This window comes from Eptatretus burgeri, chromosome 4 (genome assembly GCF_056783735.1).
Source record: "Eptatretus burgeri isolate ZD-2024b chromosome 4, Ebu_testis_v1, whole genome shotgun sequence".
Lineage (NCBI taxonomy): Eukaryota > Metazoa > Chordata > Myxini > Myxiniformes > Myxinidae > Eptatretus > Eptatretus burgeri.
In genome coordinates this window covers 28,747,360-28,775,182 of record NC_140964.1, presented here as the reverse complement: position 1 = coordinate 28,775,182, position 27,823 = coordinate 28,747,360, and the positions used below count along the sequence as shown (strand labels likewise).

Here is a 27,823-nt window from a genome sequence, read left to right as displayed (position 1 = left end):
AGGTGAATCTGTGCTTAAAACCATTTTATCCTCCAACTTTTTCACTTAATAGATACAATGTTTCAAGACACAAAAGACAAGTTTCAATCAATCTCTTCATTTGTTAAATATACTGAGAAATATGTCAAGGATGTAAAATTGAACAAAGATAAATATAACAACTATTGGATAAAAACAATTATGGTAAATAATGAGTTCTTCAATTTCCTTCAGTGGAAGGGCTTTTAGTATACCTGGTAGAACATCAATTAAAGTATCTCTAACAAAAGTTTCTCCTCTCCTTCTGGTAATATATTCAAAACTAGAAAAAGCAATGAAACAAGAAAAAGTATCAAAAAACAAAAACCTTATGGATAAAGCTTTAGAAAGAAAAGATAAGACCATCTGTAATATGCAAGGAGAAATTTGTATTTTTTTCAACAACCCTAAATATGTAAATCCTGATGAAATAAAGGATGTAAATATATCAGGTGAAATGACATTTCGTTCAATAGTAGTGAACGATCATTTTAAAATTACCTTTAATATAAAAAATATTGTCGTTATCTGGTAATGAAAAAAAGTATATCGATATCGATGGTAATATTATTAAATATGAGTCAATATACAACTGAAAGTATAGATGAATTTCAGTTTAAGTAAAGTTTTTCTTTATAAATATGCTAGACTTTCCTGATTCTCCATATGACAAATTTGAGAATTGTCCTGCGTGTGAAAGACGGGGATTAAACACAGAGTCGAAAGCCTATAAACAATGTATATTCTGTGATTATCTTCTAATTAATGATAATAAAAAACATAAAAAGGAAAATAATTCTTTTAGATTTACACCAAAAATGAATTACTTTACAAGATTGATTGGAGAAATGAATGTAAAGTATGAGGGTGATAACACACCTTTCCTTACAAGGGAAGAAACTGAACGTATAAGAGAAATGTTCAAAGGATTGTGGTTATATATTATTCATGGATGTAATTTTCAGGGAAATATCAACACAAGATATTGTATAAATAAAATAATGGATTATCTTGAAATTAAACCTGAACCTCGGATAAAATATAGAGTTTCTAAAAAAGCCAATAATAAATTAAATAACCTGTTTTCCAAATATATACATAAATGATTTTTTACCCATTTGGGAAAATAAGATAAAATTTAACAACCATAAAAATCTCCCAAATTCATTAAGATGTCTCATAGTTGGTTCAAGTGGATGTGGAAAAACCTGCTTACTTTTAAAGATGCTCCTCACTCCCAACTTTTTAGATTATGATAATTTAATAATTTTCACAAAGTCGAGTTTTCAACCAGAGTATCAACTACTCTCACAAGGTTTTAATGCTGGTCTTCAAAAAGAAGATATAATCGGTTTATTTAAACGTCAAAAAAACCTAAATGATTATAACATTGAAGATATAATTCAACTATTTTGTGATACACAGAGATGTAAAAAGAAATCAAATCCTATAACTTGTATTCTTAGTGATAATACGGATGATATACCGTCTCCCCAAGATTTGGATAAATCAAAAAAGAACCTCGTTATCTTTGATTGTGTTAATGAGAGAAACCAAACGGTAATGGACAGCTACTACACAAGAGGGAGACATTCTTCTTGTAATTGTATTTATCTTAGTCAATCATACTTTCAACTTCCTCATCGTTCCATCAGAAACAATGCTAATACTTTTATTTTATTGAAGTTAAATTCAATAGATATCAATAATTTTTGGAGAGATAATTGTTCTACATTATGAAGTAAAAAGAAATTTGAGGATTACATGAAGCACACGACTGAAAAATATAAATATATTGTTGTGAAACAAGATGAGATATTAAGGGATATATTTTTTGTTTTATAAACAATTACATATATAAATGACAACTATTATTGTAAATCTTGTGGGTAAATCTGCTTCTGGAAAAAACTTTCATAAATCAAGGTTCTTGTGGAGTACAAATGAGAATATTGTAAATTTACTTGAAAAACACCCCGTGATACGCATTGTATCAACAACAACTAGAGCAATAAGACCTGGAGAAGTAAAAGGTGAAGATTGTCACTATATTTCAGTGGAGGAACATATGCAATTGAGGAATGAAGGTCAAATATTTGAGGAGGTTTCTCTTGGTACAACAAAATATTCACATTGTAAGAGTGAGTTAAGGAAACTAAAATCTGGTGGTCTTGGGATATTAGAAACTAATCCAGAAGGAACGAGACAAATTATTAAACATCTGAGCGGAGTGAAGATTTTATCATTTGGTTTTGATGTTGATGAAGAAACTCAACGCAAACGTATGAAAAGCAGAGATGCAAGTATTAGTGAAGAAGAAATTACAACTCGCATTAATGTTAATAAAGAATTTGATGAAATATTTAAAGAAAAGGATTTATTTGAACACATCTACTTGAATGATGAAGAAAAGGAAAATTTCCCTGTTGATCTTTACAATTCATTAAATGATATTTTACAATAAATAAATGGATGCAAAAGAAAGAGCAAGAAGATTTAAGGAACATCAAGAGTTGGTTTCAAAAGTTGTAAAACAGCAGGAAGACATAAAGAAGAAACGCAGACAGAAACTAACGGGCGAAGAAGCATTTGAAAGAAAACAAGAGAAATTTTTTAAACCACTTTTAAAAACTTCCCAAGAAAAAATGAAAGATGTTTCCACAGTTCCCACAGTAGAATATACTCCTAAAAAACTTCAAATGTTAAAAGATTTTGATCAAATGACGGAGGAAGAATTAGAGCATTTAGGAGAATGAAAGGTATATGATGATGAAGGTTTATTTCAACAACTGGAAGAGATTAATCGACCCCCTGATTATATTGTGAATGCTCTTCAAAACAATGAATATTCAGCGGATTCAAAAACCAAAGCAGGACTCATTCCAATAGAACAACCAGCAATATTTCATCTTGTTCAAGAAAAGGTATTGATGTTTAATGATGAATTAAGGTTCTTAGGTTCTGCTCAACCCCCTGTTAAACTAACTCCGAGATTAATGTTTCTTCTCACAAAAGATGGAAGACAAGGTTCAACTGTGAGGGATGAATCAAAGTATATTGATAAACCATTAGATATGAAAAATAATGATGATAGAGTATATATTGATCTGCTGAACACTCTAAATTATAGGGTTAGTATTTCTAGTAAAAGTAGGAAAAATGAGAAGGAGAAACACATTATTCAGGCTTTAAGTATCCTTGGTTCAGGTATTAGTTTTCTTCCAAATGACCCATCGCAATTAGTTAATAGACTGTTATTGGTGTTGGGTAGTAAGAAGGCTGGAAATAACAATTGTTTTAATGAAGCATCAGCCATTTTAGACCAGTTGATGAACATGAAAATAATTAATAAATCTCAATATAAAGACATTTTATCTCATATTAAATAAGATGAGAAGCACAATCCTGAGTTTTAATTTCACAACAAGCGACCACACATCTTCATTCCCATACCCACTACAACTTGACCCAACAAAAGAATATGAGGCATCTTTATTGTCCATGGAAACTTATAATACCTTATTTAATATAACTGATAAAAATGACAAGTTTAGTTATAATCCCGGAAGTGGATACAAAACGATAACAGTCTCACCCGGAGCATATGAGATTTCTCAAATATCTTCCGAAATTGCTCGTCTTATGAAAGAACAGGGTGATGAACCAAAAAATATTGTTATTGACATTCAAAAACATACTTCAAAATCAACGATTAAAGTTAAAAATAACTACAAGGTTGATTTCACAATTGATAATTCATTTAGAGAGTTATTGGGTTTCTCCTCAAAAAAGATTGAAACTAATGGGACGTTTTACAGTGATAATGTCATTCAAATATCCTCAGGAATAAATTTGGTGTTAATTCACTGTGATTTGATTGATGGTGCTTATAATGATGGAAAAAAAACAAATACAATATTTTCATTCAGCGCATACTCAACCCCAATTGGTTATAAATTCAATATGGAACCTAAAAAATTGGTTTATCTCCCTGTGTCAGGAAAAACCATACACAGAGTAAATTTTAGGATAACCAACCAAGATAATCGTATGATTTCTTTTAATGGAGAAGTTATATCTATCAGAATTCATCTACGTGAAGTTTTCCAAGAAATAAATACGATGGTTATTGTGAGGAAACACGAGTTGGGAAAATATAAAATAATTACAGGGGATGGGATGTTCCTTTCCCCATACTACAAGGGTGAAGGTATGTATCTTGGTAGAGGATACTATAAACCTCAGAGACAAAGGGGTGTTGGCATCAATTTAGAGGAGATGGGATAATTGATACTCTCATGGGTATTGGTTCAACTATTCTTAAACATAAAGATCTAATTGGTTCAACTGCTTCTGCTGTGGGAAATGTAGCAGGTGCTGTAAAGAGCATAAAAGATGCCCAGAAGGAATCTCATAAATTACAAGCAATAAAAGAAATTAAGAAAGGCAAAACTCAGTTGTCCCCCCAAGAACGACAGAAAATAATTCGAATACTTGGATCAGGGTTTCAAAAGTTTTAACATCTTTTTTCCTAAATAAATACAAGTATGGAAGCAATTGATAGTATCTATGATTTGGATGATACTATTATTATCTCAAACTCCACTTAAAAAGAAGATTACTTCAAGGTAAATGCAATAACTGGAACAGACTGGAATACGAATGGTACAAAAATTTTTGAAATAAATAATCAACAAACCTATTTGAATCTAACCGAAAGTTTCTTGTTGTGTAAATTTAAATTCACTAAGGCTGCGACTAACACAAACGCTACACTTGTAAATGATTTCTTCTGGAAAATGTTTTATAGTGTGCGTTTGTATATTGGAACACAAGAAGTTGAAGCGGTTGATTATGTCTCTGCTGTATCTGAAATGATGAAATTTACACTCTATACATTCAGTGATAGAATGGGAAAGGGGTCTGTCGAAGGTTTTATTCCTGATATGTCAACGGGAACAAACACAGACCCTGGATATACTCAAAGGAAAGGAGCGTATAATGATGATACAAAAGCAGAAAATAGTTTTACTGTGGCAGTTCCTCTTAAAGGTATATTTGGATTTTGTGATCATGATAAAGTTCTGTATTATATGGTCTTAAAATTAGATTTCAACTACAAAGGAATGATAATGAAAATAGATTGCTTTTTGGTGTTGGTAGTGCTTTTGGTGAACAGAATAAATTTGTAATTGAGGAGATGAGTTGGTATATCAGTGAATATACTCTTAATCTTAAAACAGAAGAGATATTGAATCGAAGACTGAACTCAAAGAAACCACTCAGTGTATCATACCTCAAAAGAAGATGTCAACACGTTAAACTCAACCAAACTACTTACACATGGAATTTGGGTGTTCTGGAAGGAAAGCCACGATATCTGTGGATCATTTTTAAAAAGCCAGATGGTGATACTGCGACTGATAAGAATAATGCATTGAGTGATAATGCTAAGGTGAAACAACTTCGCGTTTCTCGAGATGGAACATTTTATCCACGAGATAGATTGGAAATTAATTGGGAAAAAAATGATTTTGCTGAAGCATACAAGTCTTACCAAAAGGTGTGTGAAAGTAATGGAAATAAAGAACCTATTTTGGATATGACAGCATTTAAAAGTTTGTATACAATCTATACGTTTGACCTGAGCGCTCAAAAGGAAACTATAAAGTCTAATCGAGTGGATACTTCCCTATACATTGAAAGAGGAGAGAGTGAAGAAGTTGATACATATTGTTTGCTTTTGGAAGAAACAGAATTACAGATTAATACAGATAATGGTGTGATGATTAGTCTCACATAATTTTTTGTTCAATAAATGAGTGGCAAAGTACCAACTGGGGTATATGTTAATCAAATCATTCTTCATAAACTATCATCTTGTGTTCAAAATCAAAAGCCTTGTACGATTAACGTTAATACAATTCAGAGAAAAGGAGCAGTAAGAATTGATGTTTTGCTCACAAGAGAACAGGTTAAAATCTTGAATGACACTGGCTCACTTAAAATTAAAATGACAAAACCAATGTTGAAAAAATATTCAATAAGAGAGACGAGTGGAGGATTTCTCCCATTTCTAATTCCTTTATTTGCTGGTTTAAGTGCGGTTGGAGCATTGACGGGTGGTATTTCAACAGCCGTGAAAACTGCCAACGAAAGGAAGGCTCAACTCCAGGCTCAAAAAGAATTGGAAAGACATAACAAAGAGTTGGAGAAACAAATTAGTGGAAGTGGTGTAATTGTAGATTTTGCTGAAAAACTTGAAGGTCTGCCTGATAAAGCGAGATTGTTAGTTGGAGATATGCTTTCTTCTATAGCACAAGCAGGTGTAAAATTAACGAAAAGTGGTAATGGATTATATCTTTCTAATAAATAAATGAGCATTGATGAGTGGTTTAAAGAATTTGGAAAGAATACAACATCAAATTTACAACTTGTCAAATATTGTAAGAAATTAAAAATTCATCATGTGGTTATTTGTATGAGAGATGAATGAACAAATGTGCCGAAACATACAAAGAATATTATTATGCACTTAGAAGATAATAATGGGAACGGTTCTCATTGGGTTTGTATTTTTAATAGTCAAGACAAATATTATTTTGATAGTTTTGGTCTTCCACCACCTGTTGAAGTCATAAAATTCTTACAGAATGGTGTTTATCAAACATTTCAAGTCCAAGAATTAAATTCTAAGTGTTGTCAATTATGTCTATGTGTTATTTCAACTCAACAAAAATAAAAAAATTTATGATATTATTTTTAATCTAATATAAATGACTTATGTTGGTAAAGATGGTTCTATCTTTAGTGTATCTCAAGAACTGGATATTGATTTATCAAATTATTACATAAAGGCACAGGCTGAATGACATAAATATAATATAACCAAAAATATTAACATGAAAAATGCTTATAAATTAAAAAATTATCCAAGCCCGACTGACGCGAATGACTTGGTGAGATTAAGCGATTTATCACAATATATATCTTTAAATAAAACGGCCGTGTATTCCAAAGATACAGAAGTGTTGATATTATCTCCAGGTCATACAGAATTCACAGTTCGAATTAAAATAAATTTTTATAAAGAAGGGCGTATTGTTTGTATGAGAATAGAACAATGGGGGTATGATATGAATGATTTAGGGTATAATTGGTCATTTAAAATTAACCTCGAAGACCTGGAACAAATAAATCAGTCTCGTAAGGAAGAATATTATCCACTTGGTATCGAGAATGAGTTTTGTGGGGCCACGATTAGTAAACAACAAATAAAAGAATTTAATAAGGGTAAATATAATAATGGTTTTGCCCTTGTTTATATCATGAAAACAGAAAAAACAGGATTATATATAATAAGTAAGGAAATACAAAATGATTTAACTATGGGAAGATGGGGAGGTGTTTCGTGCCATAATATTATTCTAACATATATTTCTCATCCATAAATGATAGAAAGAAGGCTTCAAGAAAATTATCATTTCTGTGTCCTAGCATACCTTCAAGAAAAGGGTATTCGGTATTTTAATAAATATGTTCTACAACATAAGAATGAGGTATTTTCAATAAAAGATTGGCATTATGCTGATGTTGATAAACCGACAATTTTAGATTTAATGAGAATGTTAAATAATGAAAAAATTATAAAGTTAAGAAAAGGTAAGGCTCTTTTAGAAATTCAAAAGACATTTTATTGGTTTCCTGTTGTAAAAAAATTATTTTGGATACAGGAATAACAAGAAATCCTGATGAATATATGTATGATATTCTATGGGGTGTAAGCGATTCAAGGATAATAAGGGATGAGGAAGGAGTTGAAGAAGAGAGGGAAGAGGAGGAAAAGGAGAAGAGAGAGAAGGAGGAGAGGGAGAAGAAAGAGAAAAAGGAAAAGGATAAGAGAGGGAGAAAAAAGAGAAGGAGGAAAATGAGAAGAGAGAGAAGGAGGAGAGGTAGAAAAAAAGAGGAGGAAAAAGAGAAGAGAGAGAAGAGAGAGGGAGGAGAGAGAGAAGGAGAGGGAGGAAAGAGCGAGACAAAATAAATATCAAAATATGGAAACCAGTGAGATTAAAAAAAGATTGGTGGTATTACACAAAATAACTCAACCCACCGAGGAGGAAAACAAAGAATTGACAAGTCTATTTGCAATACTTTCGACAAGAATATTGACATCGACAAGATATTCATTTTAATTCAAGTTTTTCATTTTTATTTTTTTCTTAAATAAATGGAGGAGAGAGTGAAGGCATTTCTAAGGATTCTTTATGTTTTAAAAATTAAGATTCAAATGTGCATGTTGGAAACTAAAAAGGTTTTTGCACTCTGCAGGAATTTTTCACATAAATAAATGAGTTATTGTCTCAAATGTAAAAAGAAAACTAATACTAAAAATATTTCATATATTAAAAGTAAAAATAACAGGGTTATACAAAAAGGTATATGTTCGGTGTGTGGTTCAAAAAAAAATCAATTTATCTCCAAACACAAACGAGGAGGAGATATACAAAAGTTTTTATCAGGAAGTAAATTTACAACTACTGGAATATCAGGGGAATTACATCTTCCAGGGTATTCTTTCTGTGGTCCAGGCACAAACTTAGATAAAAGATTAGATGAGGCAGACAATCCTAACTCCTGGAGTAAACCCATCAATAGAGTTGATGAAGTGTGCATGAGACACGATATTGATTATGAGAATACCACAACGTTGGAAGAAAAGCATGCAGCCGATAGAGAAATGTTGTATAATTAGTCTCTGATACAAAATCCAACCTTGAGAGAAAAAGTTGATCGGTTCATTGTGAAGAAGATGATCAGTGCTAAATTGAAACTTGGACTTGGAAATTCAAAAAACTTATAGGCTCTAATGATGTCATTAAGACTGAAGAGCAATTAGCTGATGAATTACATAAACCAATATTCACAAAGTTTCAGAGAAGGAAAGTTTATTCCAAGGAAGTAGATTATATCTGGTCTGGTGATTTGATTGAACTCAATAATGATAAGGGGTACAAGTATGCTTTAACCGTTATTGATTTGAGGAGTAGATACGCATGGGTTGTACCATTAAAAAACAAAACAGGTAATACTCTTATGTTAGCCTTTCAACAGATATTTAATAAAAGTAAGAGAAAACCTAAAAAATTGTGGACTGATGAGGGTAGAGAGTTTTATAACAAGACATTTATGAATTTTCTAAAAAATAACAGTATTACATTATACAGTACCTTTAATGAAGGGAAGGCAGTTGTTTTTGAACATTTTAATCGTACCTTAAAAGAGAGATTATACAAAAAAAATTCACACAACTCGGTTCACAACAATGGTCATCTTTTATTCAGGATATTGTGGATAAGTATAATGACACGATTCACACGTCAACAAATATGAAACCATCAGAAACATTTACAAAATTAAAATATGAAAAAGAGATTAATGTCAGAAAACCTAAGTTCAAAGTTGGTGATATCATAAGAATATATAGGTGGAAATCTCATTTTGAAAAGGGTTATTTTAAACAATGGACGAACGAACTTTTTAAAATTGTTGATGTAATAGATATGGTTCCTTGGACTTATAAGATATATGATTTGGAAGGGGAAGAGATTTTAGGTTCATTTTATTCACAGGAATTACAAAAGACAAAGATAAATTGAAATTTTTTGACTCCGCCCCTTTTTGACTCCGCCCACACAAAACCCACCCACATAAACCCCACCCCACACAAGTTCCACACAAACCCCACCCCACACAAACCCCACACAAACCCCACCACACACAAACCCCCCACAAGCTCCACACAAGCTCCACACACACATACCCCACACAAGCTCCACCCATATTCATCATATTCACATAATTAGTGATTAGTTAATTAGTTCCCCACACACAACATGTTTATTTAATTAAAAAATTATCCACCCATCCACACAAGCTCCACTCATCCACCCATCCACCCATCCATTTATCCACACAAACCTCATCCACAGAAGCCTCATCCACATTCACCCCTCCCACATAAGCCCCACCTAAGCCCTGCCCACATAAACCCTGCCCACATAAACCCCTCCCACACAAGCTCCACCCACATAAACCCTGCCCACACAAACCCCACCGAAGCCCACCCACATAAACCCCAACGAAGCCCACCCACATAAACCCCACCGAAGCCCCGCCCACATAAACCCTGCCCACATAAACCCTGCCCACATAAACCCCTCCCACACAAGCTCCACCCACATAAACCCTGCCCACACAAACCCCACCGAAGCCCCACCCACATAAACGCCCTCCCACAAGCCCCGCCCACACATGCCCCACCCCCCTCATCCCTCCTGTGCGCCCCCACCTTTGACCCACTACCTCCCTCATCCCACCCCCACCCTTCCCCACAGACACACACATGGGGAGGGGAAGGGTGGGATGAGGGGGTGATGGGTCATTGGGGGAGCGCACCTACCCCCCTCCCTCTCCTTCATGTCTTAATCCTTCTTTTGAAATTCAAAATCAAGTAATTGTAAACAAAACAAATATAATGAATCAAAATTGAAATTATTAAATATTCATTTGCGAGAATGTATAATCTTTCCCAGCAATCTTCTTCAGATGTCTTGTGATTTCGAAACTCAGACACCATATTCTGTTTTGAAACAAAAAGTGGATAATAATTAGGTTTTATAAAGATAATTACATGGTAATATGAGTAAGCCTGGTGTTGGTTCTAAGTTCAAGCCTCGTTGACCACTGAATTAACACACCAGGAGGTCGACTCAGCCTGTCATCCTTCCAAGGCCAATAAAATGAATTCCAGTGTACTGGTAAAAAATCGTCCAAACTAATGATGCAACCAACATTAGACGACATTCCAAAGAGAGAGTGATATTAATAAAAGAATAACTAAATAATAATTCAGAAACATTTACCTCCAGAAAATCATGTGTTGTACCAGATTGCTTCAACAGCTGATGTTGTGTGATCGAGCTGAAAAAAAAATAAAATAATGAGTCAAGGGTATAGATGGAGAGACAGACAGAGAGAGGTAGGTAGAAAGACAGACAGAGAGAGATACAAAGATACAGACAGGGAGAGATAGAGAGAGACAAACAGACAGGGAAAGACACACACACACACACACACACACACACACACACACACACACACACACACACACACACACACACACACACACACACGTCTCACCATTGGTTTAATTTATTCGAGATCAGAGGCCGTGATAAGACTTCGTACCAGTCATTATAAATGTTTTTCAATTCTCTTCTAAAATCATTGATCTCTTCAATAAGAGCATTCATTTGATGCACCTCATCGTGATATGTAAACTCCACTTCTTCCAAGGACCTGCCAGGAAAAAATATATATTTTCGCATTATCACGATTTAATTTATAATCAGTTGCTTCATTGTTCAAAGAGGAAACCATACACAAACTTACCAACTTTGTAGTGAGCTGTTATCTTCATCGGAAGAGAGTGAGTCCATGTCTCAGTTTTTTTTACCATTGGTACAAGATGGCAAAAAGATCAGAGGCCGTGATAAGACGTTGTGTCAGTCTTTAAAAATGTTTTTCAATTCTCTTCTAAGATGATTGACCTCTTCAATAAGAGCATTAATTTCATGCACCTCGTCGTGATATGTAAACTGCTCTTCTTCCAAGGACCTGCCAAGAAAAAAAAAATATATATATATATATATCAGAATTATCGCGATTTAATTTATAATAAATTGCTTCATCGTTCAAAGAGGAACCTATACACAGGCTTACCAACTTTGTGTTGAGCTGTTTTGTTCGCAGAAGAAAGATCGCTCATGTCTCAGTTGTAAAAATGAAAATCCCGTCTGGCAGAAACTTTGCCTGGCGAATCACTTATAAAGCAACGATGAGGAGATTGCTTAATCATTGGGTGTGGCCACAGGAAATGACGCTTCGGGAGAGACAGCTTGGAAAATAACTGGGAGATATATTCTCAAATTGTATGAATCATTTTTAAAACATACTTAAAATACCCTAAAATGGTTTTGATTAAACATGTTTTCAGTTCGTGTTCTGAGATAAAATATAAACACGAGACCTTGTCTCACAGAATAGTTCCTATTTTTTCACAGCATGACTGTCCAAAAACACTTCCTCATTCACACAGCACGACCGTGTCAAAAAAAAACACTTCCTCATTTTCATGACACGAACTGAAAACATTTGAAACAAAACTTTTTTATGGCGTGGTTTATGCACAAAAATGATTTGCAACTCGGGCGGTGGCCAGATGAGATCATTAAGAGAAGTTTATCATTTCGTAATGACACAAAAGGTGTATCTTAAAAAATATAAAGATTCAAATGTTTTGTTTTTCAATATTTTAGATGGGGATTATTGTGCAAAGAAAATTAAACTATTGAAGGAATTTGAGAATGAACAAATCTTTATAGGTTCAATGAGTGAGCTAAACAATATGCATCGGTTATTTGATAAAGAGTGTCCCGAGGCTTAGACGTTTTAGATATTTCTTTCGAATCACCTTTAACAAATCACATTACCACTTTAGTACTTGAACAAATCTTTATCTTATTGCATGGATTATTTGAAAAAAAGTGTCCCCAGGTTAAAAGGGGAGACAAATAAATATACCTTGGGATAAAAAGGGGGTTTATTTTTAGGGGAAAAAAATATGAATCGCTGAAAATCCCCCATTCATTTACATGGGGAAAAGTGAGCCAGAACCAGTATATTCACCCTACTGAGAGGGTCACGACAGAATTGTCCGTCCGGTGGGCGACGTGCCGCGATTCGAGTCACGTGGCCGATCGCACGCCGGTGGGCGCGAATTCGCAACACTGGTGTCAGAGAGCGGGAAAACAAACTCTCCTGTCTCCAGCTAAATTCACGGGAATCGGTCCAGGGGTGAGAGGAGCGACCCCCGATTCCCTCCAAATTACGAGCGAGCTAAATTAACCCGTTACGAGAAATAAGATGGAGTCTCAAGGCGAGCGGGAGCCGGGGTATTAGAAATGGATTTGGAATATGTTGAATCCATGGCCCAGGATGGAGACCCCGAGCAGGAAATGTTGGTTCTGCAAGAACAAGAACCCCCCCCCAACTGAACCCAGAGCCCGAAATGGGCGCAGCGGCAGAGGTCGCGGCGTATGACACCTCCCCTCCCCCTCTCCGCCAAAACCCCCTGATCCTTGTCGAACCGAGTGCACTCGACCGGATTCTGCAGGCAATAACAGCGAATGCACAACAAATTAGCGAAATGAATAAAAAACATGGATGGAAATATGCAACAAATGAACAAAATGAATAAGAAAATGGATGAAATGAATGCAGACATAAAGACATGGGGAAAGGAAACCCGGATCGCGGGCGAGAAAATGGCGACGCCACGTGTGGGGACGAACGAGCTGGGAGGGAGTGCAACGGTTGTCAGGCCCGCAAGGGAGGCGGGTGAGGACAAAGTAATTCGGGAGACGTGTTGGGTGAGGGTCGTGACGGAAAAAGTGACGGTGACCGAGAGGGAAAAATTAAATGGGGAGACCGAAACGTGTGAGACGAGACACGAAGTGACGACAAAGAAAATAAAAATAGTAGAGACACTGGAGATAGAGAGTGAATTGGATGGGGTTAGTGACGAACACACACACACACACACACAGAGGTAGTGGAGGATAATGGGGGTGAGCTCGCAGAACGTGTAGGGACCCGGTGCGAGCAGTTGGATAGCCTCCTTCAGGAACGGAGGGAGACGCTGTTCCCCCTTGAGGGGGGTCACGACCAGGTGGGATCGGTCGTGCTTTGCGAGGTTGAGGGGACTGGTGCTGTGGACAGGTGCACAGAGAGCTTGGGGGGTATAGAGAACCCCGGAAACCCTTGGGGTGGCACAAATCCCCAGTGCCCCGCGTGTGTGAGTATGGTTTGTGTAAGGGAAATGGCACGAGTGAGTGAGCGGCCGAGTGGGGGAGAGACAGCGTGTGCAAGGTCGCTGTCTGTAAGGGAGATGTCGGTCGGCATGTGTAAACATGCAGCCGCGTCTTCCGGGGTGAGTTTAATGAAGTGCAGTCTGGGCATCGCGACACGCAGGTGTGCGTGGGTGGAATGGCGACGACAACGGCGACAGAGAGACAAAAGCCGGGTCGCGGCCGTAGAGGTTTTGAGCACCGCGCCGGGTTCGCCCAGCAGCGAGCGCTAAGGTCCGTGCCGTGCGAGGCACGAGGCCGCCACGTGCTCGCTTGCGGGAGTGAAGCCTGGTCCGGAAACGCCAGAGGTGGATTTGCCGATCCCGCGGACAGACAAAGTTTAGGCAGGATTACGGATTTGGACCAGACGGGTTATCCACGCGAGCGTGTGTTAGGCTTTAACGGGCAGAGCACATGTGTTCGCGTGGGGAGCCCCTCGGAGTGCGAGGTTTGCTTTTTGTGGTGTGCACGGTGACGTCATGGCTGCACGTGGGGTTGGAATCCGGCAGGAGGGGTTGAATCCCTGCCGTATGGTACCGTCCAAGGAGGGACGAGGTACATGTGCAGCTGCTTGATGTCACGGGCAGGTGCAAAGTGCGCGAGCTATGAGTTGCCACGCTGGTGCTGCGCTAAAATTGGAAAAAAAATAATGAACAAAAGCAAGCCTCGCTTTCGGGTGAACAGGATTTCCCGGGCAAGGGGTGGTAGACCCCCTTGGTCAGGGCACAGGATGGAAACTATTTAGGGGAATGGGTTAGTGTTAGTTAGACCAGCTTCATGGGGCAGGGGTAAGTCCTCATGGGGCCCGTGGAATGGATTAGGTAGAGGGATTGTAGTGAGATTTAGGAGGGGAAATGATTTAGGATGGGAAATGACATTTTGAGAACAATGACAGACTTTGGATGTGTAGTGGGGACATAGCTTAGCTACGTAGTGTTAAATGGAACGTGTTATAGTTTAAGGGATGACGTGGGAGCATGAGTTCGTCAGGGGATGTAGTTAACAGGATGGCTGAGTTCAGTGGTGGGTGTTGAAGAGTTGGTGAGTGGTGTGGAGACATGTTGAGTGAGTGAGGCCAGTGGGTCTGTGTGAATGGAGCGAATGGGGAATGCATGGTGCGATGAGTGATTGTGGGGAGGAGTGACTCCCACCCAAGGGACCCCGGGTCAGTGTAGAGTGAGTTAGGGGGTTAGTCAAATTGACAAAATGGAAGTCGTTTTGATGTTGGTGGGAAAGTAGGCTCGAAACCCGTTTGGAGGGGTGCAGGAGCCCTGTTTACGGGCTGGGAGCGTGGCTGCGAAAGGTGAGTATCGCTGAGTGGGTACCCCGGGCACCAGGCTAGTCGGCCGTGGTAGGCCAAGGGCCCATGGGGGGCCGGGATAGCGTAGTGGGCACGGGTGCGCCTGCTTGGTGCAGGGGCCCGGGGCGCCATTAGCCGCGTGGGCAGTGTTGTGGGCACGGGTGACCCTCGGAAAGGGGCCTGGGAAGCCAGCCTGCCACGTGTGCGTTTCAGGGGAGGTGCCATGGGGGGCACTCCCCGGTGTTTAGGGAGCTGGTAGGCTCGGAGGCAGTGTAGTGCCCGGGGGTGCCATAGCTGGAGATTTGGCAGAGGGTCGTGCCTGCCAAGGGAGCCACGTGTCCCAGCCATGAAACCGTGTGAGGGCACGGAAAGAAAATTTGGGGACGAGGCCCAAAATTGTGAGGACACCAACACAGGCGACGGGAATCTGGGTTATTAGAACCAATAGTTTAAGCGAGAGGCGCTTGTTGAAAGCCCCGGGGTAGTTTAAATGTTAATGGTTAGGGTAGATTAGGAAGTGTACCCCTCCGCACCATCCATCCCTTCGCTCTCGTTGTGAGCCGCTGGACCCACTTTGTGTTATAGATCGCTGAAGTCTGGGGAGGCCATCTTGAGGCTTCGTTGGGCCTCGACACAGGACGCTAGCTCTCCCTTATCCCCCTCCGGGAAGGGAACGTAGGGGTTGGGAGTAGGCCAGGGGACGATAGGTTAGCCGAACAAGGACGATAAAGGGGGTTAGGGGACGATTTATAGTGAGGAATAAAAAGAAAATAAAACCAAAAAATTAGTTGGGGCTAAATTGGTTTGGACAAATTAAGGGAGTGGGTATAGACAGTGACAGGCAAAGGCGATAGGTGGAACGGAGACTGTAGGGTAGGTCCGAGCTAGCCTTCCGAGTGGCCAGAACCACCGCACTCCCTCCACCAGCCTCCACTGAAAGGCAAAGGCTGGCCAGCTTCATCTGCTGGCTGTGTTGCTTCAAGGCCTGTGCCGGCCAACTTCATCGGCAGCTGTGTTTTGCTGCGAGGCCTGTGCCGGCCGGATCGTCTGCAGCTGTTTTCTGCGGGGCCTGTGCCGGTCGAATCATCTGCCGGCTGTGTTTGCCTGAAGCGGGCCTGTTCTGCCGGCTTTGTATGCCTGTCCACCTTTGCCATGCCATGCCCACTGCCCACATCATCAGTTTGCCCCCGTTCAATTTTGCTTCCCCCCCCTGTTCATTTCCATGTGCGCCAGGATCAAAGCAACAGTTTGCAAGCTGCGAGAACTGTCCTGTTGGCAGCTACAACACGGGCCTGCGGTGGCGGCCCGTGCAGCGTTTTTTTTTTTTGACTTTTTCTGCAGAGTCCATTGATCCTGGGCTATGGTTTAGTGTAGAATTTGTAAGGTAAAGATGTACTGTACATATGAGTGCGCCCCCGGCATGTCTGTCTAGCGCCGGCAATTTTATTTAAGTCGTCCTTATGAGTGGGTTTGTTTAGTTAGTTACTCAGCCCTCAGGTTATTTATTTTGGTGACACAAATACCATGAATGTCGCACTCAGGGATCCGAAGGTAAAACGTACTAGGGGAGAACTACACATGATGGCACACGAGAATTTGACGACTTGGGACGAGTCTGTAAAAAGGGGAGGGCGTAGTGTTGTGGTTGAGGAAATTCGCAAACCACCATTCAGGTCCCGTAGGTGAGATATCTCTGTAAGTACATGTGCAGTTAGCCCAAACCCGTTGTATAGAGGGAATTTATGTGATCCATTCGGGCTGCGACGCTTTGAGTTAGCCATTTTTTCTGTTCTATCTTTTATTTTAAACAAACAGCATCTCAACAACCACGCTATCCCCACCACAGCGCCAACCACACTACAACCACGCCACCTCCACCATCTACGCTACCACATCTTCGCCACTCGCCATTCATAGGCCCTGTGCGCTTACGATCTCCGGGAACAAACAAAAACCAACAACGATCCTCGGGGGTTTTCCCGCCTGTTTCTCCCGTCGAAATTCTCCGCGCTCGATGTGGGGGAGGTGCGATCCGAGCAGGGGTCAAAGGTCATGTAAAGGAGGGGTCTGATTTTGGGGGAATAATTCCTTGGCTCTGAGCCAAGACTGACGGCCCCGGCCCCCGCACGGTGCGGGGTGGAGGGGGAGCGAGAGGTCACGCCCCCCTTCGAGAGGCTTCTCCAAGAAGCTCGAAGGGAGGCGGGGCCGAAAACGGGGCGGAGCGAAGGGCGGAGCCCTGCGCTACAAAAGGCGGACAGGACGGACCTTGAGTTGTTGTTGGTCGAGGGTTGGACTTCATGTTGGTCTCCTGGTTCATGGTCGTCTTCTGGTTCGAGTCGCTAGCTTGTTGTTCCTGCCTTGCTTCTTTGATCCGTGCGCGAGCGCGGAAAACACCGCCGAACAAACCCCGTCCGTTTCCCCAAAACCCCGTCCGTACCGTCGAGCGGACCACATGAGCGACACGCGGCATGAGCTCGCGGACCACGCCGGAGTGTTCGGAGTTGCGGTCGCAAAAGGAGGACTCGACGTGATCAGGGAAGTCGCACTTCCATTTTCTTTTGGGGTTTAGTGTAAATGTCTGTGGGTGGCGCCGTCCGTCAAGTAGTATTGTTTTAAGTGTTGCCGTGTGTTCGTGTATTCGGTCGTAGCTCTGCATTGTTGTTGTTGTTTTAAATTGCTTTATGTGCATTTCTGATTCTGTTTGGCTGTATATGTGTGCTCTGTGTCTGTGTGAATAAAGTGCATTATGTTGAATTGTTCCCCGTTTCGCTGCGTCCTTTCCTTCGTTTGAATCTCCATCTTGCTTCACGTAAAGGGTTCGTAGTGGGCTTAATACGCCCGATAAGTAATAGGAACCGTCGAGGCCGACGACAACACCACTCGGTTATCCGATAGTACGGAACGGACCGCGTAAGCGGCCCGTGTCCGGAGTCGACCTGCAGCGTGTGTGTGTGTGTATATATATATATAAACTCAACAAAAATAAAAACTTTACACTCGTTTCAAAGTCAATAATTTGAACACTTTGGAAAATAGGTTTGAAATAACGATTGTATTCAATTCTCTTGTCATTAAAGATGCTATAGCATACAGATCATGTTTGTCATGGAATCGGTTCCACCGGAAATGCGACGACAATGTCCATGATCAAAAACTGTGAGTCACAGCTTAATGAAATCATGTCAATATCGGGTGTGTCCTCCATGGGTGTTCACAACTGTGATACAACGTCTCCTCATGGATTGGATGATGCGTCTGAACACAGCTTGGGGAATGCGCCGCCATATTTGTACCAACATGGCACCAAGCTCCTGCAAGTTCTGTGGAGGGTTGCTTACTTGATGGAGCCGCCTGCCTAACACATCCCACACATGCTCTATGGGGTTGAGGTCAGGAGATCTTGAGGGCCACTCCATGACATTGATGCCAGCGTCCCTGAGGAAATTCGTTGTTTAATTGGCCGTATGAGGTCTGGCGTTATCCTGTTGGAAAGTCAGACCTGGGCCATGAGCTGCCATGAATGGTAAAAGCTCTGGAATGAGCACCTGATCCCTGTATGCTGCCGCATTAAGGTTTCCCTGGATGACAATGAGTCGGGATCGAGCATGACCGTTGATACCACCCCAAACCATAACGCTACCGCCCCCAAAGCGATCCACTTCCTGTACGCAACACTGGGCATTGCGTTCTCCTCATCTTCTCCACACTCTAACCCTTCCATCAGCAAAAGTTAGTGTGAACCTTGATTCATCACTAAACACAACCCTATTCCAATCTCGCTGGGTCCATCTCAGGTGCCGTCGTGCCCAAAGAAGACGTTGGCGTCGATGGAAACGGGTTAGAATTGGTCCAAGATATGGCCACCGTGCATGAAGACGAGCAGAGCGCAGGCGATTTCGAATGGTTTGGGCAGTCACTCGACCTCCAAACAATTCATTCCCAGTGGATGTGGCAGTGACAAACCAATTACGCAAATGACGTAAGACAATCTGTCGGTCTTCTGCGCGTGACGTAACACGTGGTCGACCAGGACGGGGGCGGTCAGCTGTGGTGCCAGTTTGATGGAGACGTGTCTGGAGGTTATGGATGGTCTGTCGACTGCATCCCATAACCCTCGCAACGTCAGTGGCGGATGTTCCCGTATTCAGCATGCCAATGGCACGTTCACGCTGAATGTTTGACAGTCGTGACATTGCAAATTAACGAATAATTAACCATAAAACCTTGTTTTTCTGAGATGATACTCTCCTCTGCTACCTTGAGATCAATTGCAGGTGTATCAATAGGCCACGTGACTTATGTCACGTGGAAACGTGATTTTAGCGTGCAGTGCTCTGTTACGTGCTGCGTAGGCCCGACCAGTAGAATGAATGTGTGAAGTAATGCCCTCGACAATGCCTTTAACCATAATCACAACAAGAACTCTTTCAAGAAAAGTTTCTAAACACTCTTTGACAAATAATGAGTGTCAAGTTTTTATTTTTTGCTGAGTATATATATATATATATATATATATATATATATATATATATATATATATATATATATATATATATATATTACACGAGGTTCGTCAAAAAAGTAACGGGACTGATCCTGCTGTGTGCTCCACTTGCACAACTTGAATGAACGGGTTGCGTCACAGTCTTTCGCAACATCCCAGCAATATATATGATTGGTGATAGTTGACTGCGCTCATTGTTTGATTTTTTTTACAGGTCGTGCTTTACACATTGTCTCGTCTGAATTGTCGCGCTATGATTTCCGAATCCTTCACAATGCTGCAGCAAGTCTACGTGGATGAAACTATGTCACGTACTCATGCATTTGAATGGCACAATAGGTTCAATGAGGGACGGGAGGAGGTTGAAGACTATCCACGGTCTGGAAGACCTTCAACGAGCAGAGCGGCGGACAACATCGAGCGTGTGAAGCAGATGGTGCGCGCAGATCATCGACTCGCGGTGCCGATGATTGCTGAGGAACTTTCCATCAACAAGGACACTGTATGGAGCATCATCACTGAAAATCTCAAAATGCGCAAGGTGTGCGCAAAGATGGTCCCTAAGCTGTTGTCTGAGAACCAGAAACAGCAAAGAGTCACTGTCTGTCAAGACATTATCGAGCGCCTCGAGGACGATCCAAACCTGCTCGGGAGAGTCATGACTGGCGATGAATTGTACATATTCGAATACGATCCCGAGAACAAATGGCAGAGTCGTCAGTGGAAAAGTCCGGCATCACCAAGACCAAAGAAAGCAAGGACGTCGAAGTCGAAGGTCAAGGTAATGCTCATCGCGTTTTTTGACATCAAGGGCATCGTCTACTTCGAGTTTCCACCACAAGGTCAAATAGTGAACCAATACGTGTACAAGGAGATCCCCCGGCGCCTCATGAGATCAGTCCGGGACAAGAGGAGCGATCTGTGGGAGAACAATGCCTGAGTGCTGCACCATGACAACGCCCCTGCTCACAGTGCCCTGAGCTTCTGACAGTTTCTGGCAGAGAGGAATGTGCCAACTCTGGAGCAACCCCCATATTCACCAGAATTGGCCCCTTGTGATTTTTTCCTATTCCCCAAGCTCAAGGGGGTGATCAACGGGACCCGATTTCTTGATGTGGAGGCCATCAAAAGGGCCGTGATGATGGAACTCTGGAGGATTCCAGAAGAAGCCTTACAGGGGTGCATCGAAGTGTGGAAGATGAGGATGGACAAGTGTGTGAGACTGGAGGGAAACTTTTTTGAAGGGGACAAGCTGTGATTTCAATGTATTTTTTTGGAATAAAATTTCTGTGAAATCAGTCCTGTTACTTTTTAGACGGACTTCGTATCTATAATGTGTGTATGTATATAAAATCAAACTGGCATTCCAACATCAAAATAGTCGGATATTTAACCCTTTCCCCTCCCCTATCATGTTGTCATTAACTTCACAGAAACCCATCATGGTCGGCTGTTCGTCTCGCATTCCCGTAAAAAAATGAAAAAAAAAACAGCCTTTTTACAGCCATTTTTCCCTGCTCAGCAGGGGGTTAGCTTTTTGCGGGCTCTATGCAATCATGGTTCCCTTCTTGAGGCAATGTTTTATTGCCGGATGCCCTTCCTGACGCCAACCCTGGTCACCTCTTATGACACACAGGAATATGGTACACCTATTCCAACTGGGGCATACACCGGGACCAGTACACTGGTACTCATTTTGTCGACCTCGGAAGGATGACAGGCTGAGTCAACCGCTGGTGTTAATTCAGTGGCCAACGGGGCTCGAACTCAGGACCCTAGGATCCCAAGCCAGCCACCCTAACCACTAAGCCAACACCAGGCTATGACTCACAATCCCGTGAGATGTGCGGAAATCCTGTGCCATTGCAACTCTCAAATTTCCATGAGCAGGCTAATTGTCAAATGACCATGAGCAGGCTAATTGTGCTAATAAACGACACAAAACCAATTATCTTCTTCCTGATGCAGATATGAACATCGTTAAAAATAAATAATAATTGATGTTTTCTTTCACAATGTCGCGAGATTCCCAGAAGTCCTCAAGAAAGACCTTAATGCCGTGTGTTTTACCTGGGCTGGCAGAATGGCCTGGAGGTATGTAAACTTTTCTCTAACCTGGGTTTGCATCTCGGCCCACCTGTGAACTGTCATTCCGGTGTTTCACTGGTAGGGTGATTCATCAACTTGTATGCCCTCCCTCAGATGGACGTTGAATGGGAATCCCATCTATTGGTATTAGTTGGTGGACGTTAACGACCCCACAGTGTCCTTTGTGAAGAGGAAGCGAACGTTTGCTGGCACTTTGACCAAATTCCAAATTCATGCCCTAACTACTGGGAAGTCAATGACAAGCCACCCAGTATAACACTTGCTCAGGAAGCTGCGTTGGTGGCACTGATGCTCTGTAAAGAGTATAAAGATATATATATATATATATATATATATATATATATATATATATATATATATATATATATATATATATATATATATATATATATATATATATATATATATATATATATGGATATATTACCCTGCATAACCTCCATGGTGAAAGCCCTGCTTGCTTAAGAAAATGCCACATCATATTTGGGTGGTGTATAAACCACAGATTGCAGTCTCAGTTGCTGAGGCATATCTTCACAAGGCCCGTGACTCTTATCCGATCAAAATCCTTTTAACTGCCGCTTTGGTTGTTTTTCACTGAAGGAAAAACTTGTAGGGAGGGCATGACGACTGTGAATATGACTGCTCCAAAGATGTCGTTGACTTTGCATCGCAGTAAGCACCAACATGGCAGCTGTAGTATAGAAATTGAGGGTAGTCAGGCGACTGTCCAACCAATGGGTGGAACTCGGATGCATGCACGGCTTCTTTCATATCATAGATAATAATATATGGCAGCCATTTATAAAGGTGCTTTCCTGAAGTCTGCAACTATGAGTGGTGCTTTATCTTGAAGAGTTCTGCTAATGCTGCCATATGTGCTCTCCATTTTCTTCCCTCAAAGGCTAACCTGTGCTTACCTGGCTTGCAAAGTCGATGAATTCAATGTGTCGGCAACGCAATTTGTTGGCAATCTTAAAGAAGATGAGAGTGGGCGTGAGCGTGCGTTGGAACTTGTGCTAGCCAGTGAGCTGCTTCTTATCCAAGAACTCTCCTTCCACCTGACAGTGCACACCCCTTACCGCCCGCTTGAGGGTCTGCTTATCCATCTGAAGGCATGTCATGTGAGGAAATGTGCTTCATGTTTAATAATCAGCTTTTTCCATGAATGATTCTCGCATGCTTGTTCCTTATTGTAGGTTTTGTTGAATTGAGTCATGATACCAAAACATTCGCTACATATGCTTTATTTTTGGGAGATTGTTCAGGGAAAGGTGTACTTACTTTCTGCCATAAAAAAACTGAACACGTGATTGTTGTTGATGTGATATATTTCGGTAACGTGGGACATACAAGGCACAAACCAATCCTGGTGTTGTCTCAGTGGTTAAGGTGGCTGACTTTGGATCTCAGGGTCCTGAGTTTGAGCCCCGTTGGCCACTCATTTAACACCAGGTGGGGTTCACTCAGCCTATCATCATCCTTCCGAGGTTGGCGAAATGAGTATCCGTGTACTGGTATAGGGGCACAGCATCATCGGCATAGTCGCACTCCAATACAATGCTAGCTACCCGGCAGCCAAGCTGCTATACACAAGAAGAAAAAGAAGAAGGCGCAAACCTCTGACAGCAATAAATGCTGAATAATTACATGTCCATTTCATTGTAACCTCGCCGCATAGTGTTTTAGCGAATGCTTTCACGTGAGGATCTAATACGGAAGTAACAATCTCGATACCGGGTATGTCCACTTCCGGCAGCAATCACTGCATTGATGTCCAATGAGTGTTTGCAGTTCTCTGGCAAGATTGATACCAATTGTGTAGATGGGTCTCGCTGGTTGGGTTACATGGGTGTATTGGTCCTGAACACAAGTCATTATCCTGGGATGTCTTCTTGACATATCTCATTGATTCAGTGGCTTGATAATGCCTTCTGAGATCATAAACAGTTCCTCTCCTCAGACTAAAGAGCTTGCAACATGCCTAATGGAAGACCCTGCTTCAAAGGTGTCCAATGATTTGATTCCTCTCACATTCTGACAGTTGTTGCTTTGCAATAGATTGTTACCTCTGCCAACGAAGGTGAAGGAGGTTGTGTTTTCACCCCTCTCTGTCTGTTTGTTTGTTTGTCTGTCTGTTTGTGTGCAGGATATCTCAAAAAGTTTTGGATGAATCCGGATAAAAAAAATTTTGGGCAGGTTGGTTGTGTGACAAAGACGAACTGATTAGATTTTGGTGAAGATCTGGATCCGAATCCAACGACTAATTTTTTCAGTGATTCTTCACCATTGAGAGATGGGGAAAAAATGATATCTAGCACGATATCTCAAAAAGTAGCAGACGCATTCGGATGAAACTTGGTGGCCACATTGGATGTGTGACATGGAAGAAGTGATTCAATTTTGGTAAAGATCCGATTCCGGATCCGATAATTTTTTTAAGTGATTCTTCACCTTTGAGAGATAGGGCTAAACTAATATACAGCATGATATCTCAAAAACTTGTGGACAGGTTGGGTGTGTGACCACGACAAATTGATTTTATTTTGGTGATGATCCAAATCGGGATCCGGATATGAGAATTATTTAAGTACTAAAGTGATTCTTCACCATTGAGAGATGGGGCCAAAAACGATACATCGCATGATATTTCAAAAATGTATTGGGCCTGATATATTCTCGTGGATCAGGCATTACATGGCGGAGGCATGCGCTCAACTGAGTGCCCTTCTCATTAAAGGATGTAGTTGGTGTGTTTATTGGATGACCCGCTTGTTTATATCTCGTAAAGACTTTCAGATTTGCTCAGAATGTGTCGTGTCACCTCAAAAAAAACTTAAGGGTGCATGCATTGCATGAGGTATTTCCGTTACGTGGGAACTTGCAGTCAGATGTTCTGCACATCCCTCGTGCCAAAAAGGCACTTGAAATGCATGCTGGAGTAGTCCAGCAATTCCATTATCATTTCTACATGCAGTTCGGTTTTTTTTATGGTGAAGAGTTTATTTCATGAGAATGTGGATTTCATATTTTGTGCAACTTGTGAAAAAAAATTCTGATCCAAGCGTTATCCGAGAAATACGGTTGGTTCCACTAGTTTTGCTCGATGCTCAAGTATGTTTGCAATCCCCTTCAAAAACGGATGTGTGCACGTATTACCTTTCCCTGCCAGACGTGCTGTCCGAGTGTGGAGCACCCTGAAAGCTTGCGTAAGGGCACAGAGGAGTTTCTGCAGCGAGCTTTGAGCACAGATGTGGGGTTGCTTGCATCACCTTCACAGATTGCTCTTGCTGCTCTCTGTTCTGTGGCTTCACAAGCTGGAGTCAGCCTGGACAGGTTCTTGTTTTTTTTTTAACATTACTGTATTTAAGTAGAATATACAGCCTTTTTCTGTGTTATTCACAAATATAGATCATGGCAATTAAATATTTATTTTGAACCTGCTTATTTTATTGTTTTTTTTTTTTGGTTTTTTTTTCTTTTCTTATTCCTATAAACTGCACTCATTTACAGTTACATAACTGAAATCCTGGTGCAAAGGGACAAGGACAGATCTTCTCAATTGATGGAAACCATTCAGAGTGAGTACAATGGTGACCAGTGGGATATTCGGGAATCTTAAGTTTATGCCTTGACCTTAATTTGAAGCATTTCTTGTGGTTTATGGTGGTGTTGTTATTGTAACCTTAGCAATATCTGACGAGCGTGCATTCCCACTGAAACTAGAACGGCACTCGATAGATAGTGTACCTCCACCAGGCTGAATTGTTTTTATGTTTTGTATCCCACTGATATGCCGGATCCCAATCCCAATCTTCACCAAAACGGAATCAATTCCTCCTTGTCACACACCAACACCTCCACTAAGTTTTGGCTAAAACGGTCCAAAACATTTTGGAATATCATGCTATGCTGTATATTGTTTTTCGTTCCATCTCTGAATGGTGAAGAATCAATTAAGAAACTTAAAAAAAGTTATCGCATCCAGATCTTCACCAAAATCGAATCAATTCCCCCTTGTCGCATACCCAACATCTCCACCAAGTTTTGTCCAAATCTGTCCATAACTTTTTGAGATATCCTGCTCCACATACAGACGGACAAACAGGAGTAAAAATATAATCTCCGTCCATCTTCGGTAGAGGAGGTAATGATGCTTTGAGGTAATGTCTTCTTCCTCAAAAAGTTAATGTTCCAATGGCATTGGTGAATCTATTAGATACCTAATATTGTTACTAATCTGGAAGGCATTTGCACACAAACAGGCAGCAGTCCCCGCAGTTCAGTTATTTTGATAAGTATGTGTTTATAGTCAGGGTCCCGTCCTTCTGTCTAATGGGTTAATTGCATGTGTGCGCAACGAGTTACTTTTATAGTCAGGTTTTTTTACATCTTCAATCTTCCTTCGTTTTCACACCATCGCCACCCATCGCCCACATTCAGCGTGTCACGTACAGGGATGAGGTTCCCTCCACCCACCGTGAGCTCGTCCAATGAACGGCGGCCGGCCGACAACCGACCCGAGATCAACCCTCCCCGCTACAAGGGTGGATGGAAAATGGGGTGCTCCCCTGGTTGTTCCGTCTGGGTTCTCAGACACGCACGGGGGGAGGGTGGTCATTGCCCCTCTCACCGGACCACCCCTTGTCCAATCAGGGAAGCTCATCACCTCAGGGCTGGCTCCGCCTTAGCCAGATGGAGTGTTCGCCCCGACCAATGAGGGGCGGCCACGAGTCGCCCGACAACTCCTCCTCCAATCCGGAGGCGAGTCCCTCAGAGCGGTTCCCTCAACCCGTGGGGGAGGGGAAGGATAAGAGTAGGTGGTGAGCCAAGAGAGAAGAAGGAAAAAGAGAAGAAAACTCATCTTGCCTGCTGGTGTTCTCGTCTACCTGCGGGTGCTCGTCTCGTCTGGTCCGTTCCTGTGCTGGCTGGCGTCTGTTGCGTCGTTCCTGGTCCCTGGTACTTGGTGCTGCGTTGTGGCAGCGGGTTCGAGTCCCACCACCGGAAAAGCTCGACCAGACCTCACAAGGCGGACAGATGCATGAATAGGCCCCTGCCCTCAGCTCGCCTTTCCCTCCCGAGCTGAAGGGCCAAATAAAGGCCGCGGCCACCATTTATGTGTGTGTGTGTGTGTGTGTGTGTGTGTGTGTGTGTGTGTGTGTGTGTGTGTGTGTGCGTGCGTGTGTGTGTGTGTGTGCGCGTGCGTGCGTGCGTGTGTGTGTGTGTGTGTGTGTGTGTGTGTGTGTGTGTGTGTGCGTGTGTGTGCGCGTGTGTGCGTGCATGTGTGCGTGCATGCGTGTGTGTGTAGCCCCAGTCTGTTAAGTAGAACTGTTAAGTGCTTTTCGCTCACTGTACATTACCTGCATTTCTTTTATTCCGATAACTCTGCTCTTTGTGTGCTCCCCTCCCAGATTATTGTTGATAAGTAAACCCCCGTGTTAAATGTTCCAGCTCGTTTTCTGTGCTTTCTCCTATTGACCCAGCACAGTGCGTATTGAGAATTAGTGAGGCCGTTTGGGCCGGTAAGTTGTCATTTGGTCCGGCACGGCTTTGGTAACTTCCGCTCGGTTACGCCGGATCCGAGTCGGTAACAGCGACTCGGTTCGGACAAAGTCGGCCGAGGGTGTGGTTTCCCCGGTAGCTAGACTGCGTGGTTATTTAGGTATATTGAAGATCGAGACAATTAACCCTACACCACGCGGTCGAAATATTGGCATCCACAGTCTGCTAAGGGACCCGTGACCTTGGAGTTATCCAAGGGTTACGACCTTCCATTCCAGTGTTCGGTGAGAGACTGCCGAACTGCTCGATCTCGCGGTCGTCCTCGCCACCGAACCCCGGCCTTCAACAATATGTATGTACACTGGAAACCCTCCAATATCACAGGGGTTAGGTTCCTGGAAAATTCCCCGATAGTTGAAACTG

At 41.7% G+C, this 27,823-nt stretch overlaps 1 protein-coding gene and 1 long non-coding RNA gene across 5 annotated transcripts in view; one reads left to right on the top strand and one right to left on the bottom strand.

Moving 5' to 3' along the window:
* The window catches only part of CCNH (cyclin H), a 112,177-nt gene that overhangs the window by 72,105 nt on the left and 12,249 nt on the right, over window positions 1-27,823 (top strand). For 3 of the 4 annotated variants that reach the window (XM_085877244.1, XM_085877242.1, XM_085877241.1), the window contains 3 exons: window positions 22,803-23,022; window positions 25,071-25,234; window positions 25,412-25,479. In XM_085877244.1, the coding sequence (XP_085733370.1) occupies window positions 22,803-23,022; window positions 25,071-25,234; window positions 25,412-25,479 (452 nt within the window). The remainder of the gene's footprint in view (window positions 1-22,802; window positions 23,023-25,070; window positions 25,235-25,411; window positions 25,480-27,823) is intronic. The other variant, XM_085877245.1, reaches the window with a different exon arrangement.
* LOC147027701 (uncharacterized) lies at window positions 10,586-11,577 on the bottom strand. Its single transcript, XR_015057221.1, has 3 exons — window positions 11,470-11,577; window positions 10,941-11,376; window positions 10,586-10,657 (listed from the first exon to the last, which is right to left on the bottom strand). It is a non-coding gene; the product is annotated as an uncharacterized LOC147027701 (long non-coding RNA).